Raw genomic sequence first — 16932 nt, 5'->3', positions numbered from 1 at the left:
GCCCAGAGGAGAAAGCACCATGTGGAAGTATAGGAACAGACAGAATGGGGTGGCTGTGCACTGTATTACTGCATGTGAGTATTATATAAAATGTATACACATTTCAGAGAACTAGAAACTAAAAAGCCTTTAGATTACAAAAAAGGCAAGCTTTGATTTGTTTTTAAAAGGCATGCCTGTAATAAAACCTAGAAGTCACTTGTAATGTACAGGTTGACATGTTCTGGGATCTAGAAGGTTTAGGCACCGTGGTGTACAAAAACGAAAAAAACACAAGTTCTAAGTAAAAGTTTATTGGATGACAAGTATGACAGGACACCAGTCCCTGTAAGAAAGAAAAGACAGTTATGGTTAAGAGACTCTAAAAATCAATGCAAACATGAATTGCAGGCAGTGCTTACCATCTGGAGTCAGACATTGGGCTGTAGACTTCTCCAGTCAAATTGAAGATCGTCTTGGCCAATTGAGGGGTGAAACCAGGGCACAGGTTGCCAATGTGGGGGTGGGTGTGCACGAACCTGGAGTCCAGATTTGTAGTCAGCTTGAGGCATGTATTTCTGATCATCTGGGAATTGCCCCATCTTGGATTTATATGAAACAAATGGAGTAAAAGGCTGCAAGTTGTAAGGAACAAATGGACGGAATGGGCCTGGATAGACACCCCCGGGCTTTGCCGTATGACTACAAGAGGCCGTCGAGGCAGAGGGGGTCGTTGAGGCAGAGGGGGTCGCCGAGGCCGTCATGGCAGAGGAGGTAGTCGTGGCCGTCGTGGCAGAGGAGGTCGTTGTGGCAGAGGAGGTAGTCGTGGCCGTCGTGGCAGAGGAGGCAGTCGTGGGACTTGAGCTACTTGGTGTAGCTGTGGAAGTTGTGGTTACATATGGGTTTTGCGGGTATGGAGGCTTTCCATGGAAATGCTGAATAGTTGGGTAGTAGTAAATATCAGAACCGTTAGGAAACCCTGGAATTGGATGGTAGTGGGGAAAAGGATAATAGCCTGGATGATAGGGGTATTGTGGTTTTTGACTGGTTGTGGCAGAAGCCGTAGTGGTTGGTTCCGTAGTAGGATTGGCAGTGGTCTGCACCGGGACATGCACATGTGGATGGTAGTGGTAGTAATAGGGGTGATAGTGATAGTAAGGATAAGGATATACAGGCTTCACTGTAGCTGGCTTGGTAGTCGTGTCAGGCTTAGTGGTAGTTGTAGCAGTGCTAGGGGCTGGTGTCATATACATATAGTAATAATAATAGTAGTACAAATAAGGATAATATGGATGACGAGGGTCATATATGGACAGGGGCTGGGTCACATGACGCTTATGACGAGATGGTCTCCAGTTGTGAGGAATTGGCAGATCCCAGGGCTGCTGAGCAGGCTCAGGAGTAGTTGAAGCAGGTGTTCTAGTAGAAGTTGGCAATGTGGGACAGATGAATTTAACTGGAGTCTCCAGCCAACTCATTGGCAACACATGATTTCCATTCTGAAAGATCATACAAGGACATCTGATAACATACCACAAATTTAATTTTTAAAAGTTAGCTTCTTGCTTTACAAAGCTTATCCAGACTAATAAATAAGTATAAAACTTTTGGTAAGTGTTACCAATTTTACTTAAATGCCTTTCAGCTTCCAACAGATTAGATTTACCACCATGTTAGCCGATTAAATCTAATTAGGATTAATGGCATACCTCTTGTATCACATTGCAGCCATCATAGGGAACAACTAAAACGAGGCCTAGTGCATATTGCTTCATTGTGTAGCTACAAGTTTCAGGCACCTGAAACAAAGGCAGGAGATGTGTATTGCCTAAAAAAGGTGGAGAAAAGACATCATTATTCTCTGCCAATCTGTCAGCCACTTACAGCTTTAACAAACTGACATGATACAAGCTTGGTTGTGCAAAAAAAATACCCATGTCTAGCTTTAAGTCATGAACTCCAGGTCCTGCGATTTTTAATTTCATCTTGTTTTGATGACAGTGTAGTGAAGGATTCAAGCGCCTCCATGCTGCTTCATTGGTCTCCAGCCCTGGCATCTGCTGCAACTTCCCTTTAGGTATTAAGTCCAGATATAAAGTTAATGACTATGCCTTGGTTTGAGTATTGTGCTCTATTTGCATGCAGTGCATCAAACTTAGATAACTATATAGGAAAATCTTACCTGTACCATCTGACTGATCCAAGTCTCTATACAGCAGTTCATTTCCTGTGGCAGAAGCTAATCCTGAATGGGAGTCGAGCTCTTTCCCATTGAAGAGAATGCGTCCTGTCCTTACTTCCATCACCGTAGCCTCACCAACTACCTTGTCTTGTTTAATTTCTTTACCTAGCCCTCGCAAGCTAAAACAAGTTGAACTCTGGGGTATAGTGTACAGGACTAATATGACTACTACAATTTGACATGATCTGCATCCCCAGCCAGCTTCACCTGCCATACTAAAGCTGCACGGATGCAAAACACTCTGCTGTGAACCAGAGCAACTGAATCGCAGCTTTTAAGACTGGGGACACTTTGGTAGCAGGTAATCAACCAGCTACAACTTTCACCTGTGTTCATTTCACTTGCAACATATGGGCTCATTAGGAGCCATTGGTGGCCAATTAGTTGTCTCAAGTCAATACAGTCAGCTCTGCATATTTATCAGATGGCATGAAATACAAAACGTTATTTGATTTGTAGGTTATTTTGGTTGAGGTTATAAGAATATTTACATTTGCCAGTGTTGTTTGGTTCTGACTCTGTACTCAGTTAAAGGATTGAGGGAGTTTGGCGGCTTTATTTGTATATTTTGCTGTTTTTCTCACTTCTATGTTATGTTATGCAGGAATGTGTGACAAACAGTAGTGTTTCTTCAGTGCTGCCCTTTAATTTCATAGCCAACCTGAGTAAATATGCTGATACAGACCTAACATATCCTGGACATATTTGAAATAACTGTTGATGGAATTTTATAGGGGTAAGATAACACCATTTACATTTCAGTTTTTGTGAAGGTTTTCAATATAAAACATATACAATCTTTATATTATGAGCCTTTCCCTTAACAATTACTATCATATTCTACAAAATAGTGGTAAAGAAAAGGTGATATTCTCACCATTGTTGCAGTACTAGAACGAATCTGTTTATTAGAGGATTGTAGAGATATAAAACATTGGATGGAAATACACCAAGAATGTAGGCAGGTAGTTCAGTGGAAAAACCTTATCCTCTTTGATGGAGGAATGTATGAGAGTAAAAGAAATGGCAAATATGTGATTATGGTCAATATAAATAAAACTGACTTAATGCAGCAGATGCACAAGAAGTGAAATTGTATTTACACCCTTTTTCCTATGTACTTTTTTTGACATTGGTAAAAAAAATAAATCTATGGGTCAATGAATCTTTTCACAAGCACACTTCATTCCTTTCATCATTTGGCAATTAATTGTTTTTTTATGTAATATGTAGAACTGCATTCTTTGATCTGACTACAACACATTACACGACAGTCTTGCCACTTGCTGCTAGTGGCTTACTACTCTAAAAACAAAAACTCAGGTTACATTTCTTACTGTTTACTGCTGGGTGCATCTTTGTTTTATTTTCCAGCAGTGGCAGAAAGTAACTAAGCACATTTATTTGTTCAGGTATTAGTACAATTGATATAATTCGCTGAATTTCAGAGGCACATCTTGTAAAACATTTAGCCTGAGGGAAAATTCATAAGCTACCCATATTTGAATCAGTCCTACATTTACCAGCTACATCATGTAAATATAAAATGCATGAGTAATTACCATCCAATCCTGACATGGGATGGGCAAGAGCACAACTCTTAATATAATGTGTTGACTTTAAAATGTGACATAACTAGAAATTGTTGTGCCATCATGTGGACACTCCAGCTGTATTGGCTCAGAGTTGTATGGGATGACTTAACAAATAAGTTGCTTCTCAGAACCTACTTTATGTGAGACCTTTATTTCAGGCTTACCAGAAATTGATATTACTGAAATATAACTTTTCCACATGACATTAAGGCACTGGAAAGTCATGTAGAACCGTTCTGACAATGTTCCTGATGTGTTTACATTTGGATATAAAAATGGTGATCCCTGACGCAATACCACTTCATAAGCCATGAGTGACAACTTTTCCCACATAATTTCAATTCACCAAGACAAAGCACAAAGCCATTAACACAACCATATTTTTTTAACCCATTTATTTTACAGGAAAATGATAGGCAAGAGGCTAGAAAAGCATGACAGGCATCAATGGCTCAGGTGTATCTGGTTGAGGAAATGGTGGCAGGTGGGCTGGGAGTTGCCATGGGATGGGAGGGTAAGGTTTTACCATTGGGGGAAAAGGGGCTTCTGGCTTTCCTGTTTTGACTGGAGGGAGCACACCTGGAGGTGGAAAATATATTGGGTGTTGTGGATATTGTGGAAATTGTGGAAACTGAGGCTGAGGGTGTTTTGCATCAGCCGTCATCTTGGTAGTGGTGGCTGGCGGCACTGTAAGATATATTGGGTGTTGTGGATATTGTGGAAACTGAGGCTGAGGGTGTTTTCCATCAGCGGTCATCATCTTGGTAGTGGTGGTTGGCGGCACTGTGACTGGAGGGAAGTAACCAGGGTTTATTGGCACAGCAGGAGTATGTGCTGCAGGCTTTGGACACCAGAGTGAGACTGGAATTCCATGCCATCGCATTGGGAGCACATAACTTCCACCCTTTGAGGGGAAAAAAAAGTTACAATAGTCAAAATTAGACTAGGACTGCAACTAATGTATTCTGCATTATTGATAACCAAAGTATCTTACAATTTAAGAACAGAAAAACCATCTAAGGTTTAGCATTGTTGCTTGAATTCTGATTAAATTATAGTTTCTGGTTTCCACAAATTGTTTTGCTATTCACCACAGGGATCTGATTACCAGGGCTGTCAGACAACTTTCTGGGAGTAGCAACAGCTTGCATTACACTAAACATTTACCTCTTGAATCATGTTGCAGCCATCATAGGGAACCAACATAACAAGTGCAAAGGAGTTCCTCTGCATGCTGTAGCCACAGGTGGAAGGGACCTGGGACAGAGGCATTGGAGGTGCATTTCCTGTGGGAGACAGTCTTTTAGAGACTACACAGTCATTAGTGGAATACAGTTGACGGGATAGCTAATTATTCTCTTTACTTTGTTCAACTGCGAACTGTGAAGCTCCTGGTCCCACTGCTCTGAACTTCATCTGGTCCCCAGCACACCGCAGAGAAGGCCCCATGTGTTTCCATGCTGCTTCTTTGGGACTGGCCGGCACATCATGCGTTTCTCCTTTTGACCAGCCTGACAGGGAACATTGCACCAATTACAACCCACTTTGGTCATTCTAGGAACTATGGTACAACAAGTCAATTAAGAATTCCTACAAATCATTAACATAAGTTGAATTTACCTGCAAAGTCCGCTTGATAAGCTGCCTCATCATCCACAGAAGAGTTTGAAGACTTCTTGGTCCCACCTGTGACTCGTGACTCAAGGCTTGCTCCGCTCTCAAAAAAGCTACCAAATAGTATTTTCCCTTCTTGGATGCCTAGCGTTTTGGCTGAGCCAGCTTCTTTTCGTCCCTCTCGTCTTTGTGTTTTCCTCAGTCGAGAACAGTCTATCGTTTGTGCCAAATAACATGTAAAAAAGAAAACTGCAGCCAAACGCATAGTAATGCTTTTCCTTTTTCCTACAGACATCATGCTGTAACTCCGGGAAATGTTTAGAGCTGGCATGTATTTAAGTCGTGACGCTTTCTGTCAGCACTTGCAGCAGGTGCCACAACAGCCAATCACAAGCTGCAAAAAGTAGGTTAATTATTTATGCTCCAATCATCCGATATCAGTTTCACCTGGGGGGGGGGTGTTCGCCCAGGCGCAAATGTGGCCAGGACCGGCGCTGCACCTGGGTGACGTTAAGCCATCGGGCCAAGGGAGACTTGGCACGTTATTACAAGATTTTTGTTTTTGTTTAGTGCAGAACCAGACTCTGGTCATCTGACTGTTCAGTTAACGAACTTCTTTCCTGACTATCTGGTTCAAAAATAAATAAATAAAATAAATAAATAAATAAAAAAATATTACAAGTGGCCTATCAGAGAGGCTTAATCTGATCCAGATAGTAGTTTGAGGAATAAAAAAAAGGCACAACTTCTCCATCTTCTGGAGAAATGGTGCTAAAACATGTTGTCGCTGCATGACAAAGTGGAAAGCACATTATTTAACACAATCTTCTAAAAGAATTTCAATGTACACTATATAAACTTTCAAAGCTTCACATAATGATTACTTGGTGAAGCTCATTCTTGACCTATGATGCAGATAAAGAAGTGTAGGAACTGCTCATAAATGGACCTAGTGGTGAGATTGTTTTGTCTTTTTTTTTTTTTGTCTCCAGATCTCAATATCCACTGTGAAACTGGAACAGAGTTTCTCTATTAGATCTTTTGCAATAAAAAAACAGTCAAACAATTAAATAGCACTGGATTTCTAAATTCACAAATTAGAAGAATCTGATACTCAAAAATAAATCCAGATCAAGTCTAACAAGATTTTAAATGATGTATTTTTTTAACCAGACACAAATATGTATATTAAACTTTACATTAGATTTCAGGATCCCATTTTCCTCTCTCCTGCAGACCAACTTGTGTGAGTGTGCATTGTATTATCCAGTATTAGCCCACAGTAGTAGCCTGTTACAGTTGTATTGCATAAATATTTGTGGGTTTTAAAAAACAGTCAGCCTGCAGCCATAATTAGGTGCTATTACATGTAGACATTCCTGTAGACTGCTATTTCATCTCCAAGGTTACCGAAACACAGACACACTGAGGTGAGAGCGTTTCCTTGTGTATACTTATTTTATTGTTTTTCTCCACTCAAATTACAATCTAAAGCCCATATTTTGGGACTCTTGAGCAGTTAGATTTGACATGCGTACTGCCTTATCTTGTATTTGTGTTTTTCTGTCAATCTGTTCTTCTTTCATTTGTAAAAAGGGTGATTATGCTGCTTAGATGTATAAGTGTGTGAAGAGTTTTAGATGTTTTTCATCTAAATGCTTGTCTATATACTCTCTGTCTATCTATATACTGTACATGTCTGTTCAGAAACCTTACACAAGCAGTAAACGCTGTTATTCTGTCCTGGTACAAAGGACCTTACTCCAGTCACGTCTGTGAAGACAAGATGAGGTCCAGCTTTTCCTGTAAGTCTGCTCCAAGCGCAATTGAAAAGAAATAAAAATAAGTTTACAACATAAGGAAAGATTTCCCTATCATATTCAGGCAATAGTTTACTTCTCTTAGTGGAAATTAAATCAGCGATACCACAGTAACTTTCACTGTACCATTAGATGCCGCTGCTGCTGGTACATTAGACCATGATCTCAGTGAGCCACTATCTGACCATGTAAGACAAGACATTTTATTTTATTTTTTATTTTTAATGAATATATATCTCAATAACAATATTCTTTTGTTAACTGCCTGTTTTCTTCATTCAATGTGTATTTTTCTCTGGATTCTGTAAGAGGATATCAGATGGCTGTACACAGTTTATCAGTGATCCAGCCACCTATTGTATCAGAGCAGCAGGAGTTCTGAGGTACAATAGGGAGTCTGACAACCACAGGATAAACTTAACAACCATTCTTCCAGAGGTACCAAGACCTGTTTTAAAATCCCATCTACAGTAACATGGCTTACTGATTGGTTAAGTTTAACACTCTGTTGTCCAGTCCCAGAATCTGACAAATCACGCTGTGAAATGTGAGTACTGTGGAGAAAAGGCCGAACCCTCACTGGATCTAGCATGGGTACAGCGGTCTGAGGTGAGGAACAGAGTGAATGTACTACAACAACCCCCCAAAATATACCATACAATATAACAGGCCTCCTCTTTTGTGTTCATCTTAGACAGTCCCGCGCTTCTGCTGCAACCAGCGGCGGCAGCTGTTTAAGATGCTGATGAAGCAGAGATGTTTGGCTGGGGGTAGATGTGACCTGAGGACTGGTACTCCAACATCAGTGGGAGACAAGCCAGCCACTGAGATGGAGGAGCTTCTCTTTCAAGGCCGGGAGACGGAGGATCACAACAAGTTTATGTTGGACTTACCAAGTGGACTCGGGTATAAAATTGCATTATGCAAGAAAAACACTAAGATTAATAAGATGGTAGTCTTAATAAAATATAACAGCATTTTACAGTACTAAAGTCAAAAGCAATGTCATCTGTATCCTTTGTTAGAGAACAATCAGAAGTGAGAATCTATGAGGATGACTCATTCCAACTACCTGTAGCAGAAACCTGTGAGTGCTCTTAATCTGTTCATCCAGTCATGATAAGAAGTAATGAACTGAGCATACTGTGTTAAGTAGCTTTGTGAGAATGATAAACTTTGTTCTGTGTTGTTTAGTTGTCCCAGCCTCAAAGCCGTTCATCTTCCGGCTCTCCTGTGCTCCAGTAAACGGATGCTTGAGCACAACTGAGACGCACTTGAAAAAAAAAGAGGAAGAGGAGCAGGTGTTGGTTCCTTCTTGTGACCACAAGCCACTTCAGTTTGGCATGTGTCATCATCAGGTACCTACCAATTACTACCATGTTTTCTGTCATGACCCACATAGCACTGCAAATGATCATTATTGCTTTGTCTGTGTATAGCAATCCTTGCACGTTAATATACTGCCCCTATGTGGTCACTCTCTATATACATATAGGCCCAAAATACACATGACACATGGTCGAGTAGTACTCATAATGACCTTAAAGTGGAAACTCAGCAGAGTGCCACTTAACAGACATGCAAACAAAAAAGGCCAGATCACCTTTTTGACATTTAATCTTTTATATTTACAGGATGGGGAAGGATTTCGACAGAAGTATTATTCCAATGGCGTGAAATTTCTGACTGTGTTCCCTGACGGTTCTGCTCAGGTTTTGTATCCAGTCACAGTGTGATGTCTGTAGATCTTTATCGTGTAATTAGATTTTCAGAGGGTTTTGACCGAGAGAGATAGCACAAATCTAATAACAAAAAGAGCAATGTGAATAGATTGTATTTTCAATATAGCATGTACTCCACACTCTATGTGTTCCCATCCTTATCGTCATGGTAACAGTTATCCCTCAGGCCTTTTGGCTCTCGTTGTGGTGGTCACTGAAGAAAATGGAAGGGTCTGCGTCGTGTATGATGATGGTGATGCCCCCTGTCAACCATTTAGAGCCATGTTCCAGTCTGACGGCAGGGCGACTTGTTATCACAGCAATGGGAACATATGGTACAAAGCAATGTTTATATTTTATGAAATGTTTAGATTTAGTTTATAAAAACTAGAATAATTAATAATGTATAATTTTAGGACAAAATGATTGATGAATGAGGCATGTGCAAAACAAAACTGGCAATAACCGTTGATACCTGACATATGCATGTGTGTGTTTGTGTTGCAGGCTGGCCTTAAACAGATCAGGCGGTCAGTGTTTGGATGAGGAGGGTGCCAGGGTTCGTCGGTGGAGCTGGAGTAGCCCGAGCCTTACTCCCACCCCGCTGCACCCAGTCTTCCTGTCACTTAACAAAGCCATCGGGGTTCGAGTCCTAGGGAGAGAAAAAGTGTTCGTCTCCTTCCTGGCAAGAGGCCAACAAGCAAAGTTCAGTGTGGGCACCTGCTGTGTTCAGGTGAAGCATTGTTTTCTATTTTTATCTGAATACATGCTCATCTTTTAGTCACCAACATGTCCAGCTCTGCAGTACATGCTGTGTGCAAAGCTTTCAGTTTTTCTGCAGACATTTGTAGTTTTAATTTGGAATGTGTATCTTGAACTTCTGTTCTCCTTACAGTAGCTTTTCAGTTAAATTCACTTCACAGTATTGTTTGTTAGCATCTTCAGTAAGTTGTGAAAACTTTTTCTCCCCAGGATGAATGCCCAACAGATGGGGCTGCTTCAGGGCCATCAGTTTTGAAAGAGGAGCTGTTATTGCTGGCAGCCAAGATTAGGATCCAACTGGCCTTTCAGCATCTTCACCAGTACCTGAGGCTGCCGTCACATCCCCTGCTGCCAAAGTCCACACAAGCCTCTCACCTCCACGTTGTTGCCCAAAGGCTTCTGGATGTCAGTGCTGGTGTGATGAGTGAAAGTGAACAAGCCTTTATCCATAGATGTCTTCAAGAGTGTCTTTGATGTACCAGTAATAAAACACACTGTAACACGGCGACAGCAGCTCTACCATGGAGTATAAAACTCCACGCAGCAGGATTTTAAATTTTGACTTATTTTTCAAAGCTTTTTATTTTACTGCGGTATGATACTTTTAATAACTAAAGGGATTCTGACAGACTAAATCATTTCATTTAACTGGATACTTGTGTACCAATGTGCTATATGGTCATCACAATGCTCAGACTTCCAACTTAGGAGGCATTGTTTTTCAATCCTAAATAATATTTGAGATCATGCCGCTGGGATCTGAGAAATTATAAAATCAAAAAAAAGTAACAGCAAAAGATTTGTGAAAATTAAAGTCCTTCATCAGACTCCATAGTGAAGCTAGGTTTCCTTATTACACCCCCATGGAATAGCTCTATCAGTAACAGACATTATCTCGCAGGTTTTCTGCATTTACTAGTAGAATAAAAGGGATGTGACCTTATTCAGGTATATCTAAAATTCAACAAGTGTGTATGGCACTGTAACTTCACCTGTTTCAATCTTGCATTGTACTCTTGCTTAATCTGATTTGTCTCTTCTAATTGAATCAGCGTAGATAAACTCATCCTAATCACATTAGGCTGAGCAGATGGTTCAAAGATGCGGATATCTGCTTTATGTGACGAAACAACAAAAAATATCTCCAACATTCAGATTGCCTAATGTTTTACTGAACTGAAAACCTTGACGGCAGTCACATCATCCACCTAAATCCTCAATCTTTCTGATAGAAAATGTCTTAACCCTAATTTAATTCACTTCAGACATCATTCATGAAACTATTCCACTACATCAATCAGTAAACCTTAACACCACACCAAAGCGTCACAGTTAAATAGTTACAATAGTTTTATTCATCTTCTTAGCTTCCAAGTTATGTAAATATAAAAATTATTCAGAAATCATACCAAGACACAATTTCCCAATGTTATTTTCACAACCGTGATGACAGATTTTAAGTGATGCATTTTCTACACAGCTAAGCTACTTTTAGAATAATAAACTTAAAATTCTACATATGGCTCAGTGGTACAAATGACACGATTATTTACTCACACAGACCAATTGTATGCAACAAGTTAAAGACTTTAAGTAATCAATGTTAAATCTCTCTTTATGGGACCACTGATGTCAACTGGATGAAATCTGCAGTAGTATGAGAACAAGAAAATGACAGAATTGCCGGCACTGTTGCCATGGATCCCACTCTGGCGTTGGGGGCGGGACGTCTCTAAAAGGGCATGGTGAAGGGTGATGGGGGCATCCAGTCTGTGCTAGCAGTCTTCCTGCCTTCAGCGCAGACCTTCATAAACATCACTTCACGGCCCAGTGAGAAACCCACCTCAAACCTAGACAGCGGAGGTCAAAAGATCAAATTACAACTCATCAAGATTTCCACTAGTCACAGAAAAAAAAAGAAAAAAAAAAAAGGGAACCATCAAAGAGGGTTAGGGTTAAAAAACAAACCGTGCTGTGAACACTCACATGGAGGGGCTTTTAGCTCCAGCCAAGATGTGAAGAGTCGGGTTAGGAGTGGTGTGGTCTTGTGTTCATGTGAACGTTCATCTTCATCTCGTTATCCAGGATTTGCACAAGCTGCTGCATGGAGGGGAGGTGACCTGACTCCAGTTTTGACCACACTGGCACATCTATGGAAAGACATTACTCACTTTATTGTAATTCACTGCAGTTTGTTTCTTCGCAACACAAGACTTTTTTTTCTTAAACTAAAAAAAAAAAAAAAAAAAAAAAAAAAAAAAGACTCACCGTTTAATGTGATTTCAAAAGCTCCTGTAGACATTAACTGGTTTTCAATCATATTGCTGAGGAAGAACACCATCATGCAGGCATATATCTGAAAGAAACATGGGACTTAAGATAAATGGTTATGCATAGTCTTCTCCATTTTCTTCTTCTTTTTTTTTTTTTTTACTTTGTTATGTCTGCAAGTTTTGTTGCATCAAGTTAACTAGAATCACTAAGCAGTGCACTGAAAACATGCTGTAAAGTACTGCGACAATAAAAGATCCACAGGGTGAATGTGTGAATGTCCAGAAGAGGTTTAGACGTACTTAATGCAAAATAGTTATGTAAAGAACATCTCAACTTGCACAGTTTAGTGGTTATTAGCGTGCAGCTGACGCGGCAGCGGGTGAATGGTAGTTTGTTCATACATCTTTATCTGATGTGTTAAAAATAACTGTCACTAAACAGGTTTTCAGTTCTTGCATGTTTTCGCCTGCTCTTTTGATTCTTGTTCTGCTGTTTGCAAGGTAGGAATGGACGGACTGATGTTCCTGTGACATAGGTACACCTTCTCATATGGAGCTCTCCTTGTTGGTTGATGGGATTATGGTGCAGTCAGATTAAGCAGTGGCAAATTACGGAGTCTGGAACAGTCAATGAGGTTGGATTTCTTCTCTCAAGTCATTTGATTTATTGATAACTGACATACTGCAATTGTTATGTTTTACTACCAAAACTGCACCACATTTGATCAGCCTCGGCCTTTTTGTTAAAACACACAATTGTTTTATTTGCAAATATCTGATGTTAGCCGTCAATGGTCAGTCTTCCTCTGAGCCTCTGGCATGTCTGTAACCCTGGGGACAACAGAGCTGAGCAAAACAATACTGTAAACAACCTGAAGACCCTCAATGAACAGCTAATGAAATCCCATGGGTTCGAATACACACTGCTTTGTGTATGCATGTACACAACTGTATTGGAACACAGCCAAACAGACAGGCATTCAATCCATGAGTGTTATATGTGGCGGTAACCTGCAAAACGAATTACTCGGCTGCGTCACTCTGACAACCTGGACTCTATTCCCCTACACACAGATACACGTAAAAATGAAAACCTTACCTTATTTCCCTGGCCCCACTCCCAGATGCCCGGGGCTTGCATACCAAAGAGGGCGAATGGGTCCTTGCCGATAATAATCACCCCAATCACCAGCAGTTTGAACATAGACAGGAAGGAAGCAATGTGTCTGAGGAGATAAAACAAGAAACTGGCTTTTAATACAAATCCTTCGAGATATACTACAATGATATGGATAGATGTGGGCTTGAAGTTTGTTTTAAGGCAGGTCAGTCATGTTTAACTAAAATCTTAAGCGTGTTTTCACTTCTCAGTTCCAGACACAGAAGGGTGTGGGCTCCATTGATTCAAATTAGACTTCACTGTGGCGAATCAATTGCGTAGCTTCGTAGCTTCCTCCTGCACAAACACTTATTTTCCATTTCAGTGATTATGATTCTGCAAGGCAACTGTATACTTCAAAACAATAAACTGAATCCACAGAGCCCACGTTCTGTTTATTTCAATTTTACGACCTCTACATTTAAAAAGGGTGTGTAACTGGTTGAACTACGGCCTCTCAGTGGACTTACAGTGACAGACGCAAACACTGACTATAGAACTTGAAACCCAGAGTGTAGCACTGTTCCCTTTCTTTAATAGAGCAAATCCCTGGTGTGTTTATTAAGACTGGAACTGATGAGGACCTGAGGGTTTAAAGTGACACCTGGGATTTAACTGCACGACCAATTGTCACATAGAATCGCATGGATCTTAAGCACACTGACTTTATTACATATATTCAACATTTTTAGTCAAAACTTGTGTCTGTAACAAAACTAGTTGAGCACATGAATGCATTAAAGTAAAAACACATTTCTGAGCGGTCAAATCATAAATGACAACGCTTTAATGTTGCCCACTGATGCATTATGCCGCTAAGACTCCTTCTAATAAATGATATCTGCAATAAAAAGCACTCTGAAAGCTACATTTTTATGGGCGGCAGTTGTGTTTACATCTATAAAAGTCAAACTCACGGCCTGATAAGCCCGACTGCATGAGAATTCCTTTTCCTCAGCTAATCCGAGGCAGCCTTAATAAAGCCGGATATAAGTTAATCCACTTGTAACAAAGCAGCCGGTCTGTCTTACCGATAGAGGGGTATAGGAAGATAGTTCTCCCCTTCGATGCGGATGTCCGGGTACCGCTGGTACAAGGCCTGCGTGTACTCCTCAAACACCCGCTTGTACCCTCAGGAAATGCTGTACGGAGAACAAACGGACAGTTAGAAAGACAAACACGGTGTACCTTTGCGAGAACAGACAGAGACAAAAAAAAAAGGGGACGGCCACGCCGGTGCAAAGATCTCAAGGGTATGTTGTGACTTCAGGCTGGAGATCAGGCGCGTTGTTTTTGTTCTTTGTGCAAAGTCTTAGCAGCGTTGTAGGCAAATTCAAGACTCTATCAACTCACAGGGCAGTCAGGGGATGTAAATATTTGCTTCATTAACATAACGACCTTCAAAAAAAAAAAAAAAAAAAAATCACGTGGCATTAACAGAAACCCTTGAGGCTATTTTTCTTCATGTTTATGTGCATTGAGCTGTGCTAACTTTTTCAAAAGCAAAACTTTGAAATTAAATGAAACTATTGCAGATTAACTGAGCAAAGAACACGTTAATCTAACGTTAATCTAACGTTAACCTAACGGTAATCTAACATTAACCTGTGGACACGAGCTGAGTTTATTTGCATATCAACTCCCAAGGCAGGTTAGTGTGCTCTACATGGTATTACTAACATATAAAATAAATAAATAAATAAATAAACACAGGCGGATGTAAAGAGACTACAACATTTGTGGTTTAAGCGTCAACTCGCATGTTTGACAGCGGAAGCGGGGCCATGTTGTGTACATGCTCATGAACAACAGGAACTCCCTGACAAGTATTCACCCTCCCGACGGTAATTTCGCTAATAAATAACCAGCTCGGTGTGAAGGCTCCTCCTGCGAAGTTAAACACAAACTCATGTGAAGTCTGTTAGCTTAGCTTTTAGCTCCTGTCGGCTCCGGCCTTCGTTGTTGTTGTTAGCCGGGGGAGTGGAGCTAGCCCGCGATGACTCGCCAGATTTTTCCGCTCACCAGATTTGAAACTTGAGGAGAGGTCCCGTCGCAAACTGCATCTTCATCTTCTTCACGCCGCTGCTGCTGCTGCTGCTGTCACCAGACGTGGCGCAGCAGAGCGAGAAGAGCCCCAACGCGAGGAGCGAAAAGCGCAACCACCTCATCGCCATCCCTGTCCCGGCGTTTTGTTTCCTCGCAGTCAGACTGAGACGAGACGAGCTGCTGCTTAATCTGAACCTCCGGTACTGGTTGGTCCCTCCCTCTCCTTCTGTGTTAATGCTGGATTTGAAACACGGCCTGCGCTCACCTGCAGCGCCACCTACCGCTCTGGCTGTTCTTTATTCACACACACACACACACACACACACACACACACACACACACACACACACACACACACGCAGCTGCAGGTTTTAAACAACATATTGACATCCAGTAATTGTCATTATTTAAACTTAAAAAGAAAATGGTGGTGCGAGGTTATGAATGGCTTTGAATGTGAGCAGAAGGATTTTGTAGTTTATGCAGGATTTGACCAGGAGCCAGTGGAGCTGTTGCAGGACAGGAGTGATGTGGTGGATGGAAGGGGTTCTGGTGATGATGCGGGCAAGCTGAATTCTGGACCAGTTGGAGCTTATGGAGAGATTTGTGGGTGAGGCCAAGGAGGAGGGAGTTGCTGTAGTCCAGGCGGGAGGTGACGAGGCTATGAACCAGGATGGCAGTGGTATGAAGTAGGGTGATGTTGTTGATGTGAGACTGAAAAGAGAGTGTGCTGTCGAGGATGACACTCAGACTCCTAACCTGTTAGACGACAGACAACATGGTCCCCATACATACTGACAGTAACTTTATCAGAGGTTGCAGCTCTCTATATAAGAATTAATCAGTTTTATTTTCAGCTTTTTCTTGAAGGTAGAGATGGATTTCACCATTTTTAAACTCTCATCGAGCTCATTCCAGATCTGCAGTCCCCTGCATGCAAGAGACAAGCTGATACTTTTTAGTCTTTTTTTCCCCAGTGATTAGATGTTTACTTCTGGTATCATATGCATCCCGAGGGCCACAAACCGGAAACCAGCACACATAGTCTAGGGTTAGTTTTATGAATGATTTGATGCATCACACAGGCGTTATGATATAGATTTAAATCAGTCAACTGGAGAAGACCAAAACGATTACCTATAGTAAACTACTGTATGTACGTCACCACAAGGGTGGCCAGATTTGACAATGTGAAGATGCCCAGGGGCCAATAATAACATTTTAAAAATGTTGTTTCCATTGTCACAATTATATGTTTTCAATGGCAATGTAACCAAATCGAAGCCAATTGGGTGTGCAACAACAAATCTAAGAACCAGTTCTTCTTTTCTATCACATCTAGAGTCAAGTAACAAAGAATAAATTATATGGAATATGTTAAACTTGCATGAAGTTGATACAAATCTTAACCTTGTGTTCATTCTATACATGAAATATTAAGTCTGTTAACATTTAAGTTTAAAACGTATCACTCTTGCTCTTGTCTTTCACAAGATCGTTCAGAAAGTAATATTTTGTGTCACATTTACAGACAGCACTTATGCAGTTAGGTTAACATTCAAATGCTTTCATTATGTCAACCAGAGAAGCTTTTGGGCCACATGAAATCTGACCACAGGCCGTGATTGCCCCCCGGGCTGTACTTTGGACATCCCTGCCTTACCAGTTAAACTTCAAACCATTTTCTTCATCCCTTGCTCCTTTTCGGCATGTTATGTTGT

The 16932-nt window shown here is 40.9% G+C and overlaps 4 protein-coding genes across 5 annotated transcripts; 1 reads left to right on the top strand and 3 right to left on the bottom strand.

Annotated features, from left to right (window-relative positions):
- Nucleotides 1-13: 13 nt before the first annotated feature.
- Nucleotides 14-10927, top strand: LOC113747136 (glutamate-rich protein 6). 2 transcript variants are annotated; one of them, XM_027285685.1, is made up of 11 exons: nt 7072-7235; nt 7383-7438; nt 7560-7688; nt 7767-7859; nt 7945-8156; nt 8276-8337; nt 8445-8608; nt 8885-8967; nt 9148-9306; nt 9479-9704; nt 9944-10927. In XM_027285685.1, exons 1-11 carry the CDS (start codon nt 7217-7219, stop codon nt 10205-10207), a joined length of 1467 nt encoding a protein of 488 aa, XP_027141486.1. In that variant the 5' UTR covers nt 7072-7216; the 3' UTR covers nt 10208-10927. The 2 variants fall into 2 exon arrangements, with proteins under 2 accessions (XP_027141487.1, XP_027141486.1); XM_027285686.1 differs by lacking the exons at nt 7072-7235; nt 7383-7438; nt 7560-7688 and adding an exon at nt 14-74.
- On the bottom strand, nt 274-2509 carry LOC104936852 (uncharacterized). Its single transcript, XM_027285684.1, has 5 exons — nt 2162-2509; nt 1913-2050; nt 1689-1807; nt 402-1478; nt 274-325 (listed from the first exon to the last, which is right to left on the bottom strand). The coding sequence occupies exons 1-4, from the start codon at nt 2433-2435 to the stop codon at nt 411-413; spliced, it is 1599 nt and encodes a 532-aa protein (XP_027141485.1). The 5' UTR covers nt 2436-2509; the 3' UTR covers nt 274-325; nt 402-410.
- On the bottom strand, nt 4197-5784 carry LOC104936646 (leucine-rich repeat extensin-like protein 5). The gene is made up of 4 exons (XM_010752716.3): nt 5437-5784; nt 5181-5327; nt 4984-5102; nt 4197-4720 (listed from the first exon to the last, which is right to left on the bottom strand). The coding sequence occupies exons 1-4, from the start codon at nt 5759-5761 to the stop codon at nt 4241-4243; spliced, it is 1071 nt and encodes a 356-aa protein (XP_010751018.3). The 5' UTR covers nt 5762-5784; the 3' UTR covers nt 4197-4240.
- Nucleotides 10928-11070: 143 nt separating the features above from the next.
- Nucleotides 11071-15442, bottom strand: selenot1a (selenoprotein T, 1a). Its single transcript, XM_010752727.3, has 6 exons — nt 15188-15442; nt 14197-14307; nt 13106-13232; nt 12002-12089; nt 11720-11883; nt 11071-11583 (listed from the first exon to the last, which is right to left on the bottom strand). The coding sequence occupies exons 1-5, from the start codon at nt 15337-15339 to the stop codon at nt 11762-11764; spliced, it is 600 nt and encodes a 199-aa protein (XP_010751029.2). The 5' UTR covers nt 15340-15442; the 3' UTR covers nt 11071-11583; nt 11720-11761.
- Nucleotides 15443-16932: the final 1490 nt, after the last annotated feature.

Source organism: Larimichthys crocea, chromosome XII (assembly GCF_000972845.2).
Source record: "Larimichthys crocea isolate SSNF chromosome XII, L_crocea_2.0, whole genome shotgun sequence".
Taxonomy (NCBI): Eukaryota; Metazoa; Chordata; class Actinopteri; family Sciaenidae; genus Larimichthys; species Larimichthys crocea.
The sequence above is the reverse complement of the archived record's forward strand: the minus strand, read 5'-3'. Positions and strand labels throughout refer to the sequence as shown.

Bases quoted from the DNA above. Each gene is read 5' to 3' on its own strand.
- LOC104936852 (XM_027285684.1), bottom strand. From the start codon at position 2,435: ATGGCAGGTGAAGCTGGCTGGGGATGCAGATCATGTCAAATTGTAGTA. The intron at 2,051-2,161 runs GTAAGATTTTCC...TAATACCTAAAG, and splicing joins GGATCAGTCAGATGGTACAG to GGAAGTTGCAGCAGATGCCA. The intron at 1,479-1,688 runs GTATGCCATTAA...ATGATCTTTCAG, and splicing joins GCTGCAATGTGATACAAGAG to AATGGAAATCATGTGTTGCC.
- LOC113747136 (XM_027285685.1), top strand. The intron at 7,439-7,559 runs GTAAGACAAGAC...GGATTCTGTAAG, and splicing joins GTGAGCCACTATCTGACCAT to AGGATATCAGATGGCTGTAC. The intron at 9,307-9,478 runs GTACAAAGCAAT...TTTGTGTTGCAG, and splicing joins CACAGCAATGGGAACATATG to GCTGGCCTTAAACAGATCAG.
- LOC104936646 (XM_010752716.3), bottom strand. From the start codon at position 5,761: ATGCCAGCTCTAAACATTTCCCGGAGTTACAGCATGATGTCTGTAGGA. The intron at 5,103-5,180 runs GTAAAGAGAATA...TGTCTCCCACAG, and splicing joins ACAGTTCGCAGTTGAACAAA to GAAATGCACCTCCAATGCCT. The intron at 4,721-4,983 runs GTAAATGTTTAG...TTCCCCTCAAAG, and splicing joins GCTGCAACATGATTCAAGAG to GGTGGAAGTTATGTGCTCCC.